Genomic DNA, 21,157 nt, shown 5'->3' with positions numbered 1-21,157 from the left:
CACGAAAAGTTATTATATGTACAGGTGATATCATCGTAGTACCAAGGCGAATACTATTTAAACACACGATGTTATTATATATACAGGTGATATCATCGTAGTACCAAGGCGAATACTATTTAAACACACGATGTTATTACATATACAGGTGATATCATCGTAGTACCAAGGCGAATACTATTTAAACACACGATGTTATTATATATACAGGTGATATCATCGTATTACCAAGGCGAATACTATTTAAACACACAGTGTTATTACATGTACAGGTGATATCATCGTAGTACCAGGGCGAATACTATTTAAACACACGATGTTATTACATGTACAGGTGATATCATCGTAGTACCAAGGCGAATACTATTTAAACACACGATGTTATTACATATGCAGGTGATAAAATCGTACTACCAAGGCAAATACTATTTAAACATACAGTGTTATTACATATACAGGTGCTATCATCGTAGTACCAATGAGAATACTATTTTAACACTCAGTGTTATTACATGTACAGGTGATATCATCGTAGTACCAAGGCGAATACTATTGAACCACAAGATGTTATTACATTTATTGGTGGTATCAAGGAATTCAACTTGCCTATCCCTATTTTAGAAACCTGTTTATGTTACCATATCAAAATATACTCTTTTATAAAATTCTCAAATATAACATGACACAAACGATATTTCAATGAAGCTTTGAGACAATTTTTATTTCCAAAAATTACATTTCATAGATAAAATTACCCGAAACAGACACCCAGGTCTATCCACAACTATTCAAGTGCTCTAAACATGGTGCGCTTTGTGGCAAAAAATAAAATTCAAATACCGACACAGAAGCGACAAAATAGCTCTGCACTGTCCTTTGATGTCTAGCAGATGTCCTCTTAAAGTTCTACAGCTCTGTAAAGTACACGAGCATCAGCGGAATCTTCTTTTTTTGTTATTCTTTACAAGTAAATTGGCAAGAGATCAAAATGTATTTTAATCGCAGTTCATTCCATTAACCTACAGTCACTGTTTATATATAGCCAATAAAGAAAAAGATGTTCCACAAATCTGACGAATAGTGTGGATCAACTTGCTTTTTGCCTTGCTTTATTTCAGTTCAGGGTACTCTTCATTCCCTTCCTCTATAAAGAGCGTGTCCGCTGTCGGATGGTGAGTTTCATCCTGAAAGTCTGTTTTGTCCTGATGCGTGCCTTCTTGTGGATATTTCCCTTTAATAATAATAATAATAATAATAATATATGTACGGTAACAACGCAATTACAAAGAAGTTTCCCAGCGTCTTCTTTTCTATGGCTAAAACAAAACAAGCAATAAACGCTAATGAGACAAAAGTCTTGTTCATTTCATGTTTGTATGAAAAGGGAATATATAAACAAGAACTAATTAGTGCTTGGAAGGGAAATATTGTTGTACTTGTTTACCGTATGAAAACCACATTGTTTTGAGCTATTTTCAGGCAACGAACAAAGGACGGAAACCATGCGTTGAGAAAATCAACGCCATCTGACACCAGGTACTACGATATATACTAAAGATATTTTATCCGGATAAAGTTTTGTAATACTGAATAATAATAATAATAATAATAATAATAATAATAAGTCTGGGAGGGTAAAACAAATCTTCCTCAATCCGCCACATATTTTCAAGCGAAATAACAACAAACAGAACACTATAAGTCCATATTAAACAACATGAAAAATTTCACATCAAATAAGACCATGAGTGCAAACTTTGTGGTAAGGATTTTGCAGTATGTGAATATATGACAAAATCTATCCACTGCTACTGCTCTAAAGGGAGATAATACAATGCCATGGCCAGAATGCCCGTCAGTAGGATTTGTTTACTATATTGTTGTAGAAGAGATGAAAACACAGACTATGTTCGCCATTCGGTTATTCCTTATACCAAAGAATACAATCAAGCCTGTCTAGTATTAGAACTAGAAAAAATTATGATCTTGTAACAATCATGCTGCTGCAAATAATAAATAAAAACACACGTGTGTGACAATACGGTGATATTTATTGAGAAACCATAAGGTAGAAACTCATATAGGTTGGTAGAGTAATGAATGTTTGATGAAAGAGCAAAGCAGAATGAGATTGTCAATGTGAACTGTATTCATATTCTCGCCAAAGTGACACCTAGCGTACATTTGTGTTTGACATCATATTGTACACGTTACAGCACAATCCGGTTCATCACCATTTTTGTAGCATGGCACACGATAGTTGCTAAACAAACTTACTATCGTTTATTGTATACTTAAGTGGGAAATATAGAACATTATTCATAAAATAATTTTGATGTTTTTTTTATTCCTGTATTTTCACGTGCGAAATATATAGGCCTATCCTAAAATGGTCACATGTGAAAATTCAAGATTTTTCACCCTGTCATGGGACGCTCGATTGTTTGTTTCTGCAGAAGTTATACCTGCAGGAAGAAAACAAGCACGTTTTGAGGTAGATCAAATAAATGGAGACTTCATTACCTTTCAGATATGGAAGTTACTTTATCTTGAAGAAATGCGACTCGACACCGTTAGCGTCCCAATGAAGTTATTTCCCTTTACCGCTTTGACAATTATGAAAACCCTTTGGTGATGTACTGCTGAATCGGACTTACTTTGGGGTCAGATAGACTGCACAAACTGTCACAAATGTAATTTACTGCAAGAGACTAGGTCATCATAATCTTACCGCCCTCTTGAGTGTTCGATATTTATTTGGTCAGCAAATAAAAGGAAGGTGAATTTACGATCGGGGTGGGGTGTGTGGTGCACTTAAAAGTGAGTTTCATCTTCTACGCTTCGATTCATGAACATGTGCGGTATAGATAAAAATGATTATTTTCGGCGCTAATGCCGAATATACTTCATCTTATGGTACAACAAATGATATGACTAAATCTTGGCTTGGTCAACCGTTAAAATATCACGTTTTTGTTCCGCACGATATCCAATATTTACGCAGAGAATGTAATATCCTTTTTGTACTTCCACATCGTCAGATATATTGATATATAACTTGTGCATACAATAAATTCTCGAAATCTTTGTGAAGGTAAAGTCAGTAATTAACAAAAGTTCAAAAAGCTGACTTTGAGATAGTTTTTACAACGATTTTGTTTTATTCAGATCAATAACTTTATTTGATGAAAAAACATCCAATTACTCGATATGAGAATATAAGACATTTTTTATTTGTTTGTTATCACATTTTGTTACTCCCTTGTTCGCATCCTTATTTTGCTATCATGGATATTACGCTGCTATCGCAAGTTAATCCTGAACTCTAAATCAATTGATTAGCATACGTTAATTATGTGAACTTGTGACGTGCAAATTGAATAAGGTTTTCTAGATTTCTTATTTTGACGGAAAGAAAATACGCAAAATCCCTACCCCCCCCCCCCCCATTAAATCACCGTACCTTTTTCCCATCGAAAGATTTTGCAGAAACTAACGGTCTTTTACTTGCTAAATAGTTTGCATTGTTTCTATTATTTTAGGGAAATCTTTTGTCACTGTGAACACAAACACTGCATAAATGTTTTTAGGATTTAGAATTTAAGTATGTTCTGAGATAACCAGTAAGTTGAAATCAACATCCAGTAGACTGATATTTAAGTCGATATCTACATCAAGTAGACAGATACATAAGTCGAAGTCTACATCAAGTAGATTGATAGGTAAGTCGAAATCTACAAAAAGTAGACTGATAGGTAAGTCCAAACCTACATCAAGTAGACTGATACGTAAGTCGAAATCTACATCACGCAGACTGATACAAAAGTCGAAATCTACATCAAGTAGGTTTATATGTCGAACCTAATAGAACCATCGCATGTGATAAAAATGATGCAGTGACTATTTGTATCTTATTTTTCTTTACTTACGACAAGTACATTGCTCTGGACAGAAATGTCTAAACATGTCCCTTGTTTCTATATCTGGAGAGATACAGAGGTCCGCAGCTATGTCCGCACAGATGTCCCAATTTTCGTACATTTCCGGATTTTTACATTCCTCTGAAATACAAATTATGTTCGGAATTTAGAAAAATAATTGTTTTATGCTGTAAGAGAGAAGAAAAATTGTGGTCAAAAAAAAAAGATGCTCAAAAGGAAACGATTGTCATTTTATACTTATTTAACATATAGTACATTAACCAACACAAGTGTATATGTATGGAATGTAATATGTATGTTTACAGTCTGAACCGTATCCTCTCACTCAGAAAAATACGTGAATTGACACTTTGACGGCCATCCTGACCATGCTTCTTCTTCACGAATCGAAGAACTTCAAGATCAAACGCCAATGAAGATGAAACGGTCGGTCTTTTAGCAGCAATAGCGGCAATTATACGTTGCAAAAAAAAAAAAAAAAAAAAAAAAAAAAAAAAAAAAAAAAAAAAGAGATAATCAACAGAAGTTTATGTGAGTTGAACAAAAGTTTGAAATGACACAGAATATTTGCATATTTTGTGGATTTAATTTTTTTTAGATGCATTAAACTGATCACTCGATTGAGCAAAGTGTGTCATGTTAACCGAATTATAGGCGACCTATGGCAAGGGATATAACTCGTGTATCGCTCCAGAGATAGACTTCTAGACGAACGGTGGTGAATAATAATAATAATAATAATATCAACAACACTACACACTGGTCTCTGGTCCAAGGTTAGAATCCCGGTGATAGGCAAGAAGATGTGTTTAGAACACCTCCGTGAGCATCTTTGGCGGATTCGATGCTAAAGAGTGTGTAATCTATCTGATGGGGACGTTAAATATCGGTTTCTTGTGCAGAACAATCACATCCTGTGCAGGCAATAGATTCCTCTAGTAGTATTAGAGAAAGAAAATAATAGGTGCTTATCGCTACGGAATTGTGTGACGCATCTCCTAGTGTCCGTAAGCACCTTTGCAGGTACTACTTAGGATGCGATCATGTGGTACTAATTGATAGATGGATAATTCTGTTTAAAGATGACATGTACGCATACAGTGCACTTCTATGCCATTGAACATAACGTATTAACTTTGTACAAAAAGCATCGCTCTGAAACCATTTTGATTAACCTAGGCACTATATGAATAGATCCGAGTGCCACGTTTCCTTCATTTCGCCTGCGCTTTATACTCTTTACATACACATTAGACATTTCTTTCCCTATTACTGCAACATTTAAGTCCAGGTCAATTTTAAAATGTGTTTTATCTACATTATTTGTATTTGAGCTCTTACTGTTGGTTTGTTTTAGTCAATGATAAAGGTATTAGTAGACAGAGATCTCTCTGACAATCGCAATCGTTCTAAGATCTGATGTTTTTTAATAGGTTTAAGGTTTCGATTATTTGATGAAAAGAATAAACATCTCTAACGTGTTGGATTATAGCGTTGCAAGTCTATTTAATTTTTTTTAAAAAATCTTAATAGGTAGGGTCCATGGATAAGTGCTTCCACTCTGTTTGGCAAGTAGGTGTTAATTTATATTTATAAATTACGAATACATGTTTATATTTGTAATTTATGAATACTAAACCTAACATTTGTACATGTGTTACTTTCTAATTGTTCAGAGAGTTATTCTTCGTGCACTTCAATCTCTTTTGATCAGACTTTTTTGTTCGTCCTTGTTTTGGGTTATGATCGAATATCAGTCAAGCGACATGTATCGTTCAGTGCGATACGTGCTCGATTCCCGGTTAGAACGGATTACATCCCTCTTACCTGTCTAGTACTATCGGTGTCATGTAATATAAATATATTCATCTAATCATGTATTTTTTCTTCTTTCTTTTTACTTTCAATTTCGAAATCTTTCTTAAGTCGAATTCAATTGCCATGTACTTTCCCATCATTTTCTAAGGTCGTTAACAAGACACGTGTCGGTGCCAAGAAAAATATAATGTACCAGGCTTAGTCAAGAAATTGAAACAGGTTTAGACAATCCTTCGAAATCCGTTCAAATTGTTAGTTTGTGTGGCAGCTGCGCAAATTACGTTCATTGATGATTAAATCGAATGGGATTGACCTTTAGCGGACAGACTTATACCAATTTAGATTTCCTGTGAAATAGTCTGCCCTATTGTTGGCTGGATCAGACAGTATTCCATCTTGTTAAAAATTAGGAGTTAGGCGAACCTTGGCCTTTATTTCTGGATATTCTAGTTCTAAGATTTTTGTTCCAACAGAGTGTAGAGGACTTAAACATGGCTTGATTAGACTTGACAATCCATATTTTAATTGCACAGAATAATGTTGTTTCGACAGGTCACGTTTAAAACACGATCTATAATGTTGATATAAGAAAGTGAAAAACAGATTCCACTTGTGAAGTAAGAAATTTTAAAAATCTATTCATATTAATATTGCATAATGCAGAATTATATACTAATTTTGGGTAAAGAGATTATATTATTTATTTTTTAATCCTAAATTACAAGGTTTACTAAAAAATAAGAAACAAATGCTCGATTTTTTTTAAAGAGTCACAGTAGCTAAGTTAGCAACCTACGTTTGGATCCACCTGATGGCAATATTTTTTCTTTATTTCTTAAGTTGTTTTTTCTATTTCTCCGACAATAATTTCCACGTTCTACGTTCATTTGCATAACCTTTTTATTTCCTGGTATTTGTCCTTTGCATAGTTCTGTATCGGTTCTGTTCGAATGCGTGTTTTTTTAAAATTATTTATCAGTTGCTGCTTCAAAATTAATCACGTTGAAAATATTATTATTTGGAGGGCAAACAAAGAACCTTTTCGGGTTTTAGAGATCCGCCAGACTTAGAATATTGGGAGCAAACTGCTGGGTGCATTGACAGGACCTGTTAAAATGCGGAAAAGTTGACAGTGAGTGGTCTAAGTGCTAGGACACAATTGACTGCAAACTCTTGTTCGGAGAAGAAGCGTACGAGGTTTCATTTGTAAGAAGTATTGATATGTACACTCAGGCCCAATAATTAATTAACACTATTATTTACAATCGAGGATTCACGCAACGGATATATAGATACAACATTACCAACATAAAATATTCTGGCGCACTATAATTTATTTTGCATCGACTAATATATTGTTCGACAACAATACTAAAATAAAAATGGCGCAAATAGACTAAGCTATGCAGTAGTCCGACAAGAAAAATCAAGCAATAAATGTCACATGCAACTGACGTTACATAAGGGAATATTGAAGTAGTACATTCCACAGACACTTCATGGTTGATAGTAGATCAAATCTTTCATCTCCTAAGACAGAAGCAGGTTACAGAGAATTACAATATTAAGACGGTATTACCACGTTACATTTATAAGTCGAAAAGTGTAACTTATTTTGGTTTACATACGAACAAAGGTTTTTACATTGTGCTGAATACTGTAAAGAAATAAAGCCTAAATTATATGAATCAGTTAAGGAACAAATCTGTTGCGTCATTGTCATATCTGACAAGGACGAAAGTTCTTGAAAGCCAAAGGCAGGCAGTAATGTTTGATCATGGACATGAAAAGTAATACAAATTCAACTGTATACGTACTAAGATTAAAGGAAAGTGTTCTTATCAAAGAAAAAAATTCCACTGCATTGTCTAAACGGCGAACACTTGCACAAGTCATATGATTTAAGGTAATTTGCTTATCGCTTTACGTGCAACACACACGATTAATATAATATTTTTTGTTTTTATTATCTCGAAAGGAAACTTTGATGCTGTGTGACATTGATGACGACACTGGGAACATCTATATTTAAAAATACAAACTAGACCGTGCTTGTTATTATAGTGCACTAAGACTAAGTAATCATTGTAAGTTGAAAAATATCAGGTGCAGAATGTTAACATTTGAGAAATTACGGTATATTTTCAATGATTGGGGGAGAAATTAAAGGTCCAGTTAACATGATGCCACATAGAAGAAATGATATAAATCATGAATAAAAAGTGGTGAAGAGAGTAAGCACGATGTCGATGTCCACAACGTGGAGCGCAGAAAAATTTGAATAAGAAAGATGAATGGTCTATGAAGAGAAGATATGTCAGTTAAAAATATTGGCAACTGATGAACTAATTAGAAAGACAAAGGAAAATCTGTCAAAATGCCAGATAACTTTGATACTGGGTACATATTTTAAGAGAATTTGGATAGGGCGTTACATTTCACGGCCATTTCAAGGACTATCTATCTGCACCAGAGAAGTAAATTCCGGTTGCATTGATAGAGTAGCAGAAGAAACTAATAGGTGATTAAAGGGATGCAAAGCCAAAAGCGCATATATTATATACAAAAATGTTTGAGAAAAAGTGAAATGTACTATTCTCTGTAAAAGCTTAAAGTTTTAGATACTGTTAGGGTTTAAGCTGAAACTGAGTCGTTTCGTTTGAAGATCAGCAGTGGCTTAAATCACACACTGAACTGAATATACATTTTAGATAAACCACAACTAGCTGATTTAAGGTAGATTATTTTCAAACCGATGAATATCAGTTTGGTTGATAAACAAAGGAAGAATTTGAGGAAGGTCTAATATATGCCAGGAGAACAAACTCGACAATGAGTTGTTTGAAGAAAAGAAAACCCTCAATTTATCAAAACCAATTTCAATTTACGATTAGTTTATACTTTTAGAAATGTCTAAAAGGTAGGTGCATGAATTTTACTACAACTGAAGAAAAAAAAAATTCGTCATCGAATAATATTAATACTGATTAGTTCTGGATCTACGCTGAGACAGAAGAGGATTCTTTTACATTGATATATAAAGGTTAAAAACATTTAGTAAATCACAAACATTTTGCATGATATTGTTTAATCTTTTACGAAATAGAAATCAAGGAAACAAAAAACACGATAAAGAAAATCACGATCAAAATAGAAACGTAGGAGACTTCAACTCCGTTAAATATAGATATAAAGAAATTCAAATAATCTTTGTTTTAGGAAAATGTGAACAATGAAAAGATGCTTGAGAAACTTACAGGTAATCAGACATATAGAAGCTTTATGACTTAGAGAAAACAGCGTATGCGGCTAAACTCATACCAATCGAATTTTAAATCCCCTCAAGGAGCTGTTCCGGAAGAGTCCATCTTATGACTACTACTATTTCCTTTATATTTAAACGATATTGCTCATAATTTGCTTAGTCTTGCTGGATTGCAGTCCTAAGATCTTTGGCATATCCCAAAAGTGTTGATAAAACTGAATAGGACACTAATGCTGAAACGCTAACGGCTTGACCTAACCAGCGGATATTCAAATCCCAATAAAACATCAACGGCTTGGCATAAACAATGGCTATTCAAATCACAATAAAACATTAACGGCTTGGCCTAGCCAATGGTTATTCAAATCCCAATAAAACATCAATGGCTTTGTCTATCCAATGACAAGTCAAATCTCAACAAAACTCTAAAGCCTGACCTAACCAATAGCTAGTAAAATCCCAACAATAGATGCAAAACTGCTTACTACTGAATTGTCCCAATTCTAGTCTCCGAAACTAAGGCTTCGCTTTAAACAATGGCATACACATGTGGGTCTTCTTTTTAGTAGTGTTGAAAATTTCCCTTCAGATAAACTTGATCTGTGTGATTGTTCATAACTAAAGATGTGACGATAAAAGTCACTAAAATTCAAATTAACCCAGACGTCTTCAGACGATTGTACTCAAGAAGACGTAGTTAGGTTAGAAAACAAGGTCAATTTATAGGCAGCATTAATTGTTACTGGACTTTACAGATTTTTTTTTGTTGTTCTAGGGTTTAACGCCATTTTTCAGCACAAGATAGGCTATACATGGCGGCCAGTATAACTGGTGGAGGAAGAACCCTGGAAAACCAGGGAAGAACCACCGACCCACGAGAAGCTACTGGCAGGCTTTCCCACGTACCCACGCTAGCCGAGCCTTGGACTCGAACCCACGCAGACAGAGGTGAGATGGCAGTGATCCGGAACGATGAGCGCTTTAGACCACTCGGCCACTCGGGGCCGGACTTTACAGAAGTTCCTGAACTAAAAAATTGTACTGAGAAGGAGGTAATTCAAAATTATACGAAGGACAAAAGAATCCATAAATTATGTACCTTGCATACTATGATAGTTAATGCGCATTTTATCGTTATAATCTATTATAAATTGCTCACTGTCGATCACACAAATTATAATGTACGAAACTGATTTTTTTAAAATGTTCGAAATTACATATTTTAGAATAGAGATAGCCAGGAGGCCATTTATTATTTGAACTTCGTCGTTGTGGAACAACCTTCATTAATATGTAAGATTCGCAACATCCTTCTGGAAACTTAGATGACTTGTAACTTGAGAAACATGTGCATACTATGCATATTGTAAGATGAAATATTAATATTCCATGCAAACATTGAAATGATTGTAGTATTCGCAACAATGGCTTATTTACTAATGACGTAATTTCAATCATCATTCCGTAGTTGTGGAGAGGCAACTGAAACTGTCTCATTATTTTTGAAAAATGCATAAACAGTTATGACGATCAACACGGGATTTTATTTCTTAATCTTATTCACCTACTTTTGCCTGTTTCTAGAGCTTAATCACCTACTTTTGCCTGTTTCTAGAGCTTAATCACCTGCTTTTGCTCTTTTATAGAGCTTAATCACATACTTTTGCATTCGACGATTGACCTGCTACTTCAAGGTTTGTCTCACCTATCGTATTATTCAAACTGTAAATTGTTTAATTCTGTTCAAGATTTTACTATGAAAATCTGCATGGTTTTTATTTATTGTTCTCACATGTTTTGTAAATTATTACTTATAATACTGATGTAAAAAGATTAAGTGTATTAAGCATGTTGATTCAATTGTTGTTCTATCCAATGATACTACCCATCCATGTGACAGAGTAAGAAAAAGATACCGTCCCTACCAACAGTATCACAGCCCAGTATCACTTTTCATACCGTCACTACCAACAGTATCACAACCCAGTATCACTTTTCATACCGTCATGCCAACATTATCACAGCCCAGTATCACTTTTCATACCGTCACTACCAACAGTATCACGGCCCAGTATCACTTTTCATACCGTTATACCAACAGTAGCACAGCCCAATATCACTTTTCATACCGTCACTACCAACAGTATCACAGCCCAGTATAACTTTTCATACCGTCACTACCAACAGTATCACAGCCCATTATCACTTTTCATACCGTCACTACCAACAGTATCACGGCCCAATATCACTTTTCATACCGTCACTACCAAGAGTATCACAGCCCAGTATCACTTTTCATACCGTCACTACCAACAGTATCACGGTCCAGTATCACTTTTCATACCGTCATTCCAACAGTATTACAGCCCAATGTCACTTTTCATACCGTCATACCAACAGTAGCACAGCCCATTATCACTTTTCATACCGTCACTACCAACAGTATCACAGTCCAGTATCACTTTTCATATCGTCACTACCAACATTATCACAGCCCAGTATCACTTTTCATACCGTCACTACCAAGAGTATCACAGCCCAGTATCACTTTTCATACCGTCGTTCCAACAGTAACACAGCCCAGTATCACTTTTCATACCGTCACTACCAACATTATCAGAGCCCAGTATCACTTTTCATACTGTCACTACCAACAGTATCACATCCCACTATCATTTTCAAGCACGCGTCTACTTTGAAAGTCCTGTCGTTCTTACTCACGTAATTTAGTTGATCCGATAACGTTTAACATTTCTAGATAAATAAATTGTTTTACTCTGATCTTGTAAAGTTTAGACGCAGAGTACAAAAAGCTTTATAGTTTGATTTAATTTGTCATAATTTATTTAACATAATTATAATTCGTCAACAAGAATTTTTGTTACATATAGTAATTACTTTCATTGCACAACGTAGTCTTGGTTAATTAGATGGTGTAAAAAACACTTTAACTGGAGATCAATATATTTGCGACTATAGTTGTATTTTCTTTAAAGTTATTATGTATTAGAGAATAAAGATTAATAAAAGAAAGCTAGATGAGACAATTGACAGGAGATGCATTTTCTTAAACGAAAGTAATGATCTAATAGATGCAGATACCGACTGGATGAAATATATCCTTCATTCACTCGTTATATCATCTCTACAGTATACTGGTATGTGCGCCAGAAATGTTTTATTTCTAATTTTTGTTGGCGTGTTCGTATTCCCACAAGATCTGGGCAAAGTCTCTATTAGAATTAATAGCGATAAGTAATAAACTTCATCATTGTGCAAGCTTCAATGATTATACACCTCCGTAACTTTAAGAAGTTGGGAAAAAATCTTCACCATAAAATCCATTTGTGTCATACAGTCTATTATCTCAAAAGTATACTAAAATCATTTTCGTTTGATATGTTTCGACACAGATGTGATGAAAACATTTCATTTAACAAAGTCTGAATGATGTCTGAAAATTCAATCACTGAATTCTATATGATTATGTTTTATTTCGTTGCTGTAGTGATATTACTGTCATGTAAAATTGATTGTATTGGTCATATAAACACTGGGACATCTGAGACGTAAATCGGAGCTGTTTCCTATGACAATATTCCATCTGCTTTTAGTTTATGATGCCCATATTAATCTAGCTTGGTTGGCTTTATTAAGCTCACTGCTTTTTTTTTTGTTAATATGAAGACATGCAGACAAAATCCCTTTTATCGTTACATGTCATACAATGAAACATTAAACATTAATTTCAGATTGTTGATGACGATACAAATATTGATACATTCTGTCGTGATTTATTCCATGATACAAAAATCTCAAGAACCTCAAGAACCCAGGTGGTGATATTTCAAAAGAAAAATATCAGATTGATGTAGAACTTGGTTGTCTGATACGTGCAGCGTCATAAGTCTCTGGTATTTGTTTTCTGATCTAAGATAAGACATTTTCAGTTTTTGTCTAAAACTGATTTTTATTATGTAAATTATCTTTTATTACGACATCAATATTTGGCAATTATAACATCGAAAAAACAAAATCCATTGTCAAGAAAAAAAATTAACCTGGAGAAAAGACTCCTACTATAGCCTACGGGTTGCCAAGAATGTTATTTCACGGATGCCGACAAATAAAACGAGGAAGTAGATAACTGAAATTTATTCTATCCTTCGCATTTCAGTGGTGGAGCCATTGCTTTTTCTTTTCGTCGTTGTATCAAAGGGTTAGAAATTGATAAATATCAGTCTTCTCTATGCATATTTAGATCAATTTAGAATAAATAATTAGTAATTTATTATAGACTTTAACGTTTATATAACCTAAACTTATGCCTGTTCTACATTTACTGGGTAATAGAAGATCGAAACATAATTTGAAAGGGTAAAAATTGTTTAAGTCTTTTTTGATTTTTTTCTTCATCATTGTGGAGTTGTAGATATAAATATTTTTATTATTCCCAATTGTCATATATTTTATATTAGCATGACATATGTTTTCACATGTATGCTGTTTACACGACATATGATAAATAGTTGTTTTGCTAAACATTAGGTATTTATTTATTTACATGTAGCCAGGATCAAAATGATCAAAACTTCCTTAATAATCAATGAGTATGAAATTGAATAAGTTGCATTTTTTCCCACATTTATTTATAATGTGGGACAGCTGTTGATCTGAAAACATGTTGAGACACTAAACATTATAATAACGGAATGATATACAGTCCCATAATTCAATGTTATCTTTCGCTTAACTTATTTTTAGATGCTGATAAAAGTACGAAGTCATTAAAAAATCAAATTTTGATATCATTCAACCCTCTCCAATCAACACGTAATACACTATAGTCATAAAATAAATATGTATTTCAAATATTCACATTTCGTTCCAATGCATTTTGTTTCCGCTTTTCATGGCACGACATTAGAGTGTTTTAATATGGCTTTTTCGTCTTTGTAACATTGTCAACATGGTTTTATAGGATTGTGTGATGTAAACTGACCCGGAAATAAGAAGGTATTTTCAACACTTATTCATAAAGGTATATATCTCCATTGTTCGCCAGCCTTGTATCAATTTATTTTAAAATCATTGGCAAAAGCAGTAGTCAGGAAAGAAAGATAACATGGTTAAGTAACCCTGGAGCTGTATAATTGTGAAGGTAAATGTTCCAATGTATCATTTGTTATGTACATTTAATTTGCATTGTTTGCTGACATTTTTCCATGATTATATGTTATGTATATCTGTATTTTGCAATTGACCTAGGTCCAAAATCAAGTCAATGGTCTTCCTGACTAGTGCCAGTTATTTTGCAAACAATATAATACAATGCTAATATTTCTCTATGATGATAATTTGTATTGTTTGTTGGCTGTTTATCTTATGTATATCGGTATTTTGTAATGGACCTTTGTCCAAAATAAAGTTTTATGCTCTGCATGACTAGTGACATTTATTTTGTAAACAACATTATATATAGCTAATATTTCTCTATGATGATAGATTCAATATTCAGATCATTATTATTGGATGTAAACATGATTATTTGAATCTGACACTAGTTTAACACCATAGAGTTGTAACGCAATATACCGTCGATGGAAAAAACGTATACAGGGATTAAGTGTGACATTTCATTATCATTTATATAATTCGACTTCTTTCCAATCAATTTGTAATCTACCTGAGAGAAAGAAAAGTAGGTCAAACACGTGGACTTTTAGACACCTAGTCATAACGTCATTTCTATGGTTGAACCTAATTTTCAATCAATTTATTTTCTGTCTATAATGATGGAAGAGCTATAGGAAAAACAAACTTCAAGGCATTAAGATATACAGAGCGACAGAGTTCTTTATTTTAATTCATCAAATGTATTTTCAATTACTCTTTCATTTAGTTATTAGAATTTGAAATATGTAGACATATTAAGGTCCATCAGGAATACTAAACTGTTAAAGCGCCTAAAGGTCAATCGTTGTCTCTACGGCTGGAAAATAAAAGGATAGAGGAAACAAGCTGATCGTTTTCTAGTTGAAACTGAAGTACATGTGTATTCAAGTTTTCATGAACGAGAAGACCGTCGGAATTGTTCCGTGTCAAGCTGACTATCAATAACCAGCAGATAAATAGCCGAGGAGGAAGAAAAAAATTGTCCGTGAGGTATAGAATGCTCAATAGTGTTTAAAATGTCCGTTAAAGAGTAAGAAAATGGTAATTTTCCCCCAGTAATTTTCATACCCGATAGACAATAAGCAAGCACATCAGAAGAAATATGATCGCTATTGTTTTAAACACGAACCTCGTCAATACATTTAGAGTTCTCTGCAATCATTTGGCTTTTCGATATATTTTTCCTAAGAAAATTAAAATAAGTTGCAAAATTTTATTAACTACTAAAAATGCTTGAATTGTTCACACGTGCTTGGAAAGATTTAAGGAGGACAAAGTTCGTTCTTATTTAAAAATGAATATAGCGGGGTACAAATAAAGATTTTAACAGACTTGTACACTTAGCTCATATATTTGTTGAACAAATAACTTCCTTTGTCATTTTTCCGTTTAATTTATTCTGTGATGTGTTCGATGTAAGAGAAAGATAATGCAATACTCATGCATTATTTGACTCGATGAAAGACAGGTAAATGATATATCACTTTCACTAAATAAAATCATTAGGTCCCTGATGTAAAGCAGATTTATTTTTCAAGAGAACCTACCCTTGCTTTGAGATTTTATTGAAATATTAATAGCTTTTCTGTCACTGACAAACACTACCAATCGTGCATAAAACTGATAGACCTCCTACGTATTTTATTTTAATCTGTCAAAAGAATACCCTAAAAAGCGTAATTTAGTATTAATAACACAAAAAAAGTTCTCAATCGTACTTTGCAACGAGAACACGACTCCTTGAAATGTAACCAGTCTTGATTTTAAGTACAAGATGTTAACGAAATTTATTAACCGGCCGTGTCCCAACTACAGGAAAGTTTTCTGATGTTGAACGAAATTTAAGTTTCATGCTACATGAAAAGACCATTCTGGTTGCAAGATGAATGCAACTTCATCGCGTTTCATAGGTTACAGTTGTTAAGTGCGAAAGAGAGAGTTTAATGAATTAAATTCACATCTAAATACATATTTACTTTGCCGAATATAAATTAGCATTCAATTCCACATCGTTTGCCAAAATATATTTTTAAGCAAAATCCGATAAAATGTTATAATGTATGTTGGACCTTGCACTTAGTTTGAAAAAGTAGAACCAAGCATGGTCCTAGGTAATTCAATTAGTCCACGCCTTTACCTATTCTTTTCTTCCGACTGATATCCTTTGGTGACACTTCCATTTAAAATGGCTATTAATATGCAAGGGGGCAGAAAAGACAGAAAAGCTAGACAGTAATACATAGCAGATAATACCATCACAATTTGGGCCGAGTCCATACTGACACTGGCAAGTACAGGTCGAATTGTCAAGATTTCCTTCACCAACATTTTCTTTACGACATGTCTTCCTGCAGTCTATAAAATAAACATACGTTATACACATATTACCGTGAGTATACTTCTTTCATTAAGGGATATCGGTGATACGAATGGGCTTAAGATGGGGGTGGGATGGTGGTGTATAGCCAAATTTCATGTATAGTACATAATAAGAGAAATGTTATGAAATATTAACATAAAAAAGTGTCCTTTAAATATTAGTGGATAATCTGTTTTGAGAAAAATGTGTTTATATTACTTACATTAGGCAATTTAATATTGCACTGTACGCTCAATAAATCACGACATGGAAATAGTATTGACCTTTTGCAGTGTAATTTATGGCGTGTACCTGTATATATCTTTGTCTTGTTTGACAGTGCGATCTACGGCGTATTGAATAGGCCACGCATAGGGAAAGAGGTGACACTTTTTTGCACGATTAGTTATATCAATATTAGTGGTGATTTAGTGACGTTTTTCTGTATTTGTGATAAATAGTTATTTATGTTGTTTTGTGCATTATATTTGAACACCGGGTAAACGTATCCTTTGTACAGTGCAATCATGTGAAAAGACGCGGTGCGTTAGAAAGCAGGATACAAGAAGGCAACACGCTGTGGCTAGCGGCCTACATAATAGGAGAATATAAGGCTAAAGTCTTAGATTTCGCACATTTAGCCTTGAACCCATTACTAGGGTATCAGGAAGGTGTTTAAGATATAAACTCACGATTCATTATCTAATAAAGTATAGAAAACTGAATTACAAGCTGTGGTAGGATAGATAGATAGATAGATAGATAGATAGATATATAGATAGATCGATCGATCAATCGATCGATAAATAGATACATCGATAGATAGATAGATAGATAGATAGATGGATAGATAAATGGATGGATGGATGGATGGAGAGATAGATAGATAGATAGATAGACCGCATGTACAAAAAGACATGCGAGCAGAGAATATGAAACTATTCTAGACTGTTCATTCTGGGGATTATCGAAATGTTTAGGACTAAAACTGTTTCATTATTATTATTATTACCAATATATATGGAAAACTGTGCTATTGTCTTCATCATAAATGCTGCTTATGACGATTACAGGCCTTTCTACCTTTTTTAGTAACTACTATCGAGGTTGTTCCAGACTGAAAATAAACTATTTAATTTACACACAATATTCGTAGCAAAAACAGCTCATTTTCAATTTGCCCAAGATTTATACAAAATCCACGTCTCTTCGCTACAATGTGGATTATTCACAAGTGTCAGTGGCATTTCGTTTTCACTGCATTCAGACTCCATATTGCTGTAAACTGCATCAAAATCTGTAGACAAATATGTATGGACATTTTGTTAATTATAAGTTATTCTTTCACACACTCACTACTAAATGTTGCATGATACTATACTGAAAGCAAACGGGATATCACTTTTAACATAACTTTTAGCCATTTCGTCACAATCAGGGTACAATCCCATCGACCTGTACTGAATTGTCATGGTGGAATTGTGGATTACCAATAGCCATCAAAGTGAAGGCGTTGGTATAAAAGGAGAATGCACACATTTGAGTTATTTTCTCACAGGCAGTGGTAATATACATCACTCAGGAGGTATATAATTTGTCAATTACGTTCCTGATTGCTTTTATATACAAGCCTTGTCCCATAACACAATACGTACATAACCGGGCCAGATCATCAAACTTCCATATTTAGCAGTGATGGTTCCCGGTTAAAATATAAAGACTTATGCGTGTTTACTATTAAACATTCATTATATATCGGATAGAAACATAATTCGTTGAAGTGTAAGAGGTTAGCGATAGATGCTAAGATTGTATGTGAATGCTGCTAATGTACAGCAGAAAACTTGTATGGGGAGTGAACCATTTCCTGGAAGTAATGATCGACAGAAGAGGCTAGGTCTCTCATGCATAAAATAAAAGGGTCATATGACTAGTTATTCGGAACAAAGTTTGAGCAGTAGAAATACATAAACTTAGTGTGGACTGGACATTATTACCATGCAAGCAAACTTGGTGCCATTTTGACCCATTTTTGAAATGCATAGCTTCGGCTTTATTAAATCACAGCACTTCACTGCTCCAATATATTTTGCCAGCCAGCGCGATATCGCGATGACGAGTCCCTTGTTGAAAAAGCAATATTTCTCGTACCGAACAATTTTCTACAAAGTAACAGTATTTTCGCTTACGCCCTTACTTAATAATAAAGCCCTCAAAATGTTATGACACTTACCACAATACTCTGCTTCTCCCATGCATGGAGCTGAAAAAAGACGAAGAACGTTAGAGATACGATTGTTGCAAATTTTCAAAGACTTGGATAGTGTTATTTCTTAACGATGAAATTTTTGCTGTTGTATGAGATCAAATTCTATTTCTCAGCGCATATATTTGAAACTAATGCTCTGTCCTAAAATAGATATTGTGCTGTTTACAAAACTTAACACTGTATTTCCGTTAGAATATTTTGTGATTCGTGAAAGGTAAGTAAACGGATCATACCATCTATACCCTAGTTGAATTAGTTCGCAAGTTATACACATCTCTTGAAAAAAATAGTTCGCTGGTACCAAGCCTCAACTGGCACGTCAATTAGCATAGGCCGATAACTACTAGTACAATGAGTTTCTATCGTTTAAATAGTAGTGTAGCCGAGTGCATTGCGGGTTGTGTATCCCAAGTACGGACCAAAAAACATGGGCACGGTAATGCTTTGGGAAAAATTGTACGGAGATTCCTTGCTTGAACCTAGATGAAAGATGCTAATAAATCGGCGGCCTCATAATCACCGGAAGTGTGATACAGTTATCTACGCATTTTCAAAGGAGATTGCAGATCACATCCGGAAAACAGTGTATTTTCTAAATGGACTAGCATGGTTTTTGAGTTCGTGCAGTTAAGGCCTGTTGAAATTCGTGGAAGGACTTGTTTGTATTAATAGATGGATGAAAATATCCAAACTTTATATCTATCTGTCCTTCTCTCTCTCTCTCTCTCTCTCTCTCTCTCTATATATATGAGTCGAAAGCGCAATTTCAACTGAGAAAAATGAGATTTAAAAAGTCACGGTAAAAAGTATGCTTACCACACAAGCCATCATCACAAAAAGAAGATAAGCCGTGACATTTTGTGCAAGGTGGCCCTGCTTTGAAGAATGGTATCTCCATAACCCTAGAATTGGAAAAATGAGTTAGAGTTGTGATTTTGAACATCATATTTTTACCTAAATAAAAAAGCAATAATTTATGAAGAGCAGATTGGCAAATTCCATATGTCATTTGTTGCCAGCATATATACAGCCTTTATCTGCGATATCATTTCTTTCTCATCAGCCATTTGTTTCTTTTAAAAAATTTTACACTTTTGTCATTACGTTACACTCGCCATGTGACAGTTTCATACGAAGGACTTGTATGTTCTTTTTTGCATTTCTGTATCAAATATATTACCGTTAATTATTGTTTTAAATGTATTTACACTAAACTGAATATGAAATGCAATCTCTTTGGACTGTTGAAGCATTCTTGCGATTAGTCTTATTTCGATGTGCATATTGTAGTTTTTCTTTTGAATGTTTGTTGTGTAGTATTTTGTTGTAACTAATTTGTCTCTTTATAACACAAAAACGTTATCGTCTGCTCTTGGATACCCATCAAACGCAATTATCTCCACTATTTGCATTTCCTGATGATCGTGTCCATTAAGGAGTGGACAGGCATGGAATTTGGAGATTCCCAAAGGCCAGTAGAGAACAAGGAAAGATGGAGAGAACTGGTTGTAAAGTCAACTGTGGTACCTCTACGACCTCTTTGGTTAAGGGTTTGGTGATGATGATAATAATGATGTTGTTGTTGATGATGATGATGATCGTGCGTCAACTCAACGTTTCAATATTTAAATTACTATTGGACATAACCCTTTATATTCTTTTCCATAAGTTTCAAAGGTATACGGTGTATTTTTGCCTACAACTGCTTTTTTTTTCACAAATACGCTCTTTGCAAGAATTACCAAGGGTGTGTTACCTCGTTGCGTTGAACGGTACAGGGACAAGTTGTATTTCGCTACTACCCAAGATTAGCATATCATAACGTGCACGTGATTGTAGTTCTGGACTCTAGCCAAGGCAAGCATGACACGACGTGCATCTGACGTAGTGCTGGGCTCTAGCAGAGGATAACATGTAAAGACATGCATGTGACTGTCGTGTTGGACTTCAGCCAAGGATAACGTGTAAAGACTTGCATGTGACTGAAGTGTTGGATTCTAGCCAAACAAGCATGCCACGACGTGCATGTGATTGTATTGTTGGACTCTGGCCAAGGATAACATGTAAAGACGTGTATGTGACTGTCGTGTTGGACCCTAGCCAAGGCAAGCATGTCACGACGTGCATGTGACTGTAATGCTGAATTCTAGCCAAGGATAACATGTAAAGACGTGCATGTGACTGTCGTGTTAGATTCTAGCCATGGCCAGCATGACACGACGTGCATGTGACTGTAGCGCTGGACTCTAGCCAAGGATAATATGTAAAGACGTGCATGTGACTGTAGTGTTGGACTCTAGCCAAAGATAACATGTAAAAACGTGCATGTG

The 21,157-nt window shown here is 34.4% G+C and overlaps 1 protein-coding gene across 1 annotated transcript in view; it reads right to left on the bottom strand.

The window, feature by feature from the left end:
* Positions 1–694: 694 nt before the first annotated feature.
* LOC149780538 (C-type lectin domain family 18 member A-like) overlaps positions 695–21,157 on the bottom strand; it is a 46,090-nt gene continuing 25,627 nt past the window's right edge. Inside the window, exons 5-9 of the mRNA XM_089936393.1 lie at positions 19,644–19,729; positions 18,792–18,821; positions 16,453–16,554; positions 3,930–4,061; positions 695–1,231 (exon numbers count right to left, since the gene is read on the bottom strand). Coding sequence (XP_089792519.1) covers positions 1,110–1,231; positions 3,930–4,061; positions 16,453–16,554; positions 18,792–18,821; positions 19,644–19,729 — 472 coding nt within the window. The 3' untranslated portion in view covers positions 695–1,109. The remainder of the gene's footprint in view (positions 1,232–3,929; positions 4,062–16,452; positions 16,555–18,791; positions 18,822–19,643; positions 19,730–21,157) is intronic.

This window comes from Sinohyriopsis cumingii, chromosome 16 (genome assembly GCF_028554795.1).
Source record: "Sinohyriopsis cumingii isolate HCF-2022 chromosome 16, ASM2855479v2, whole genome shotgun sequence".
Lineage (NCBI taxonomy): Eukaryota > Metazoa > Mollusca > Bivalvia > Unionida > Unionidae > Sinohyriopsis > Sinohyriopsis cumingii.
This window is presented reverse-complemented; position numbering and strand designations above follow the sequence as displayed.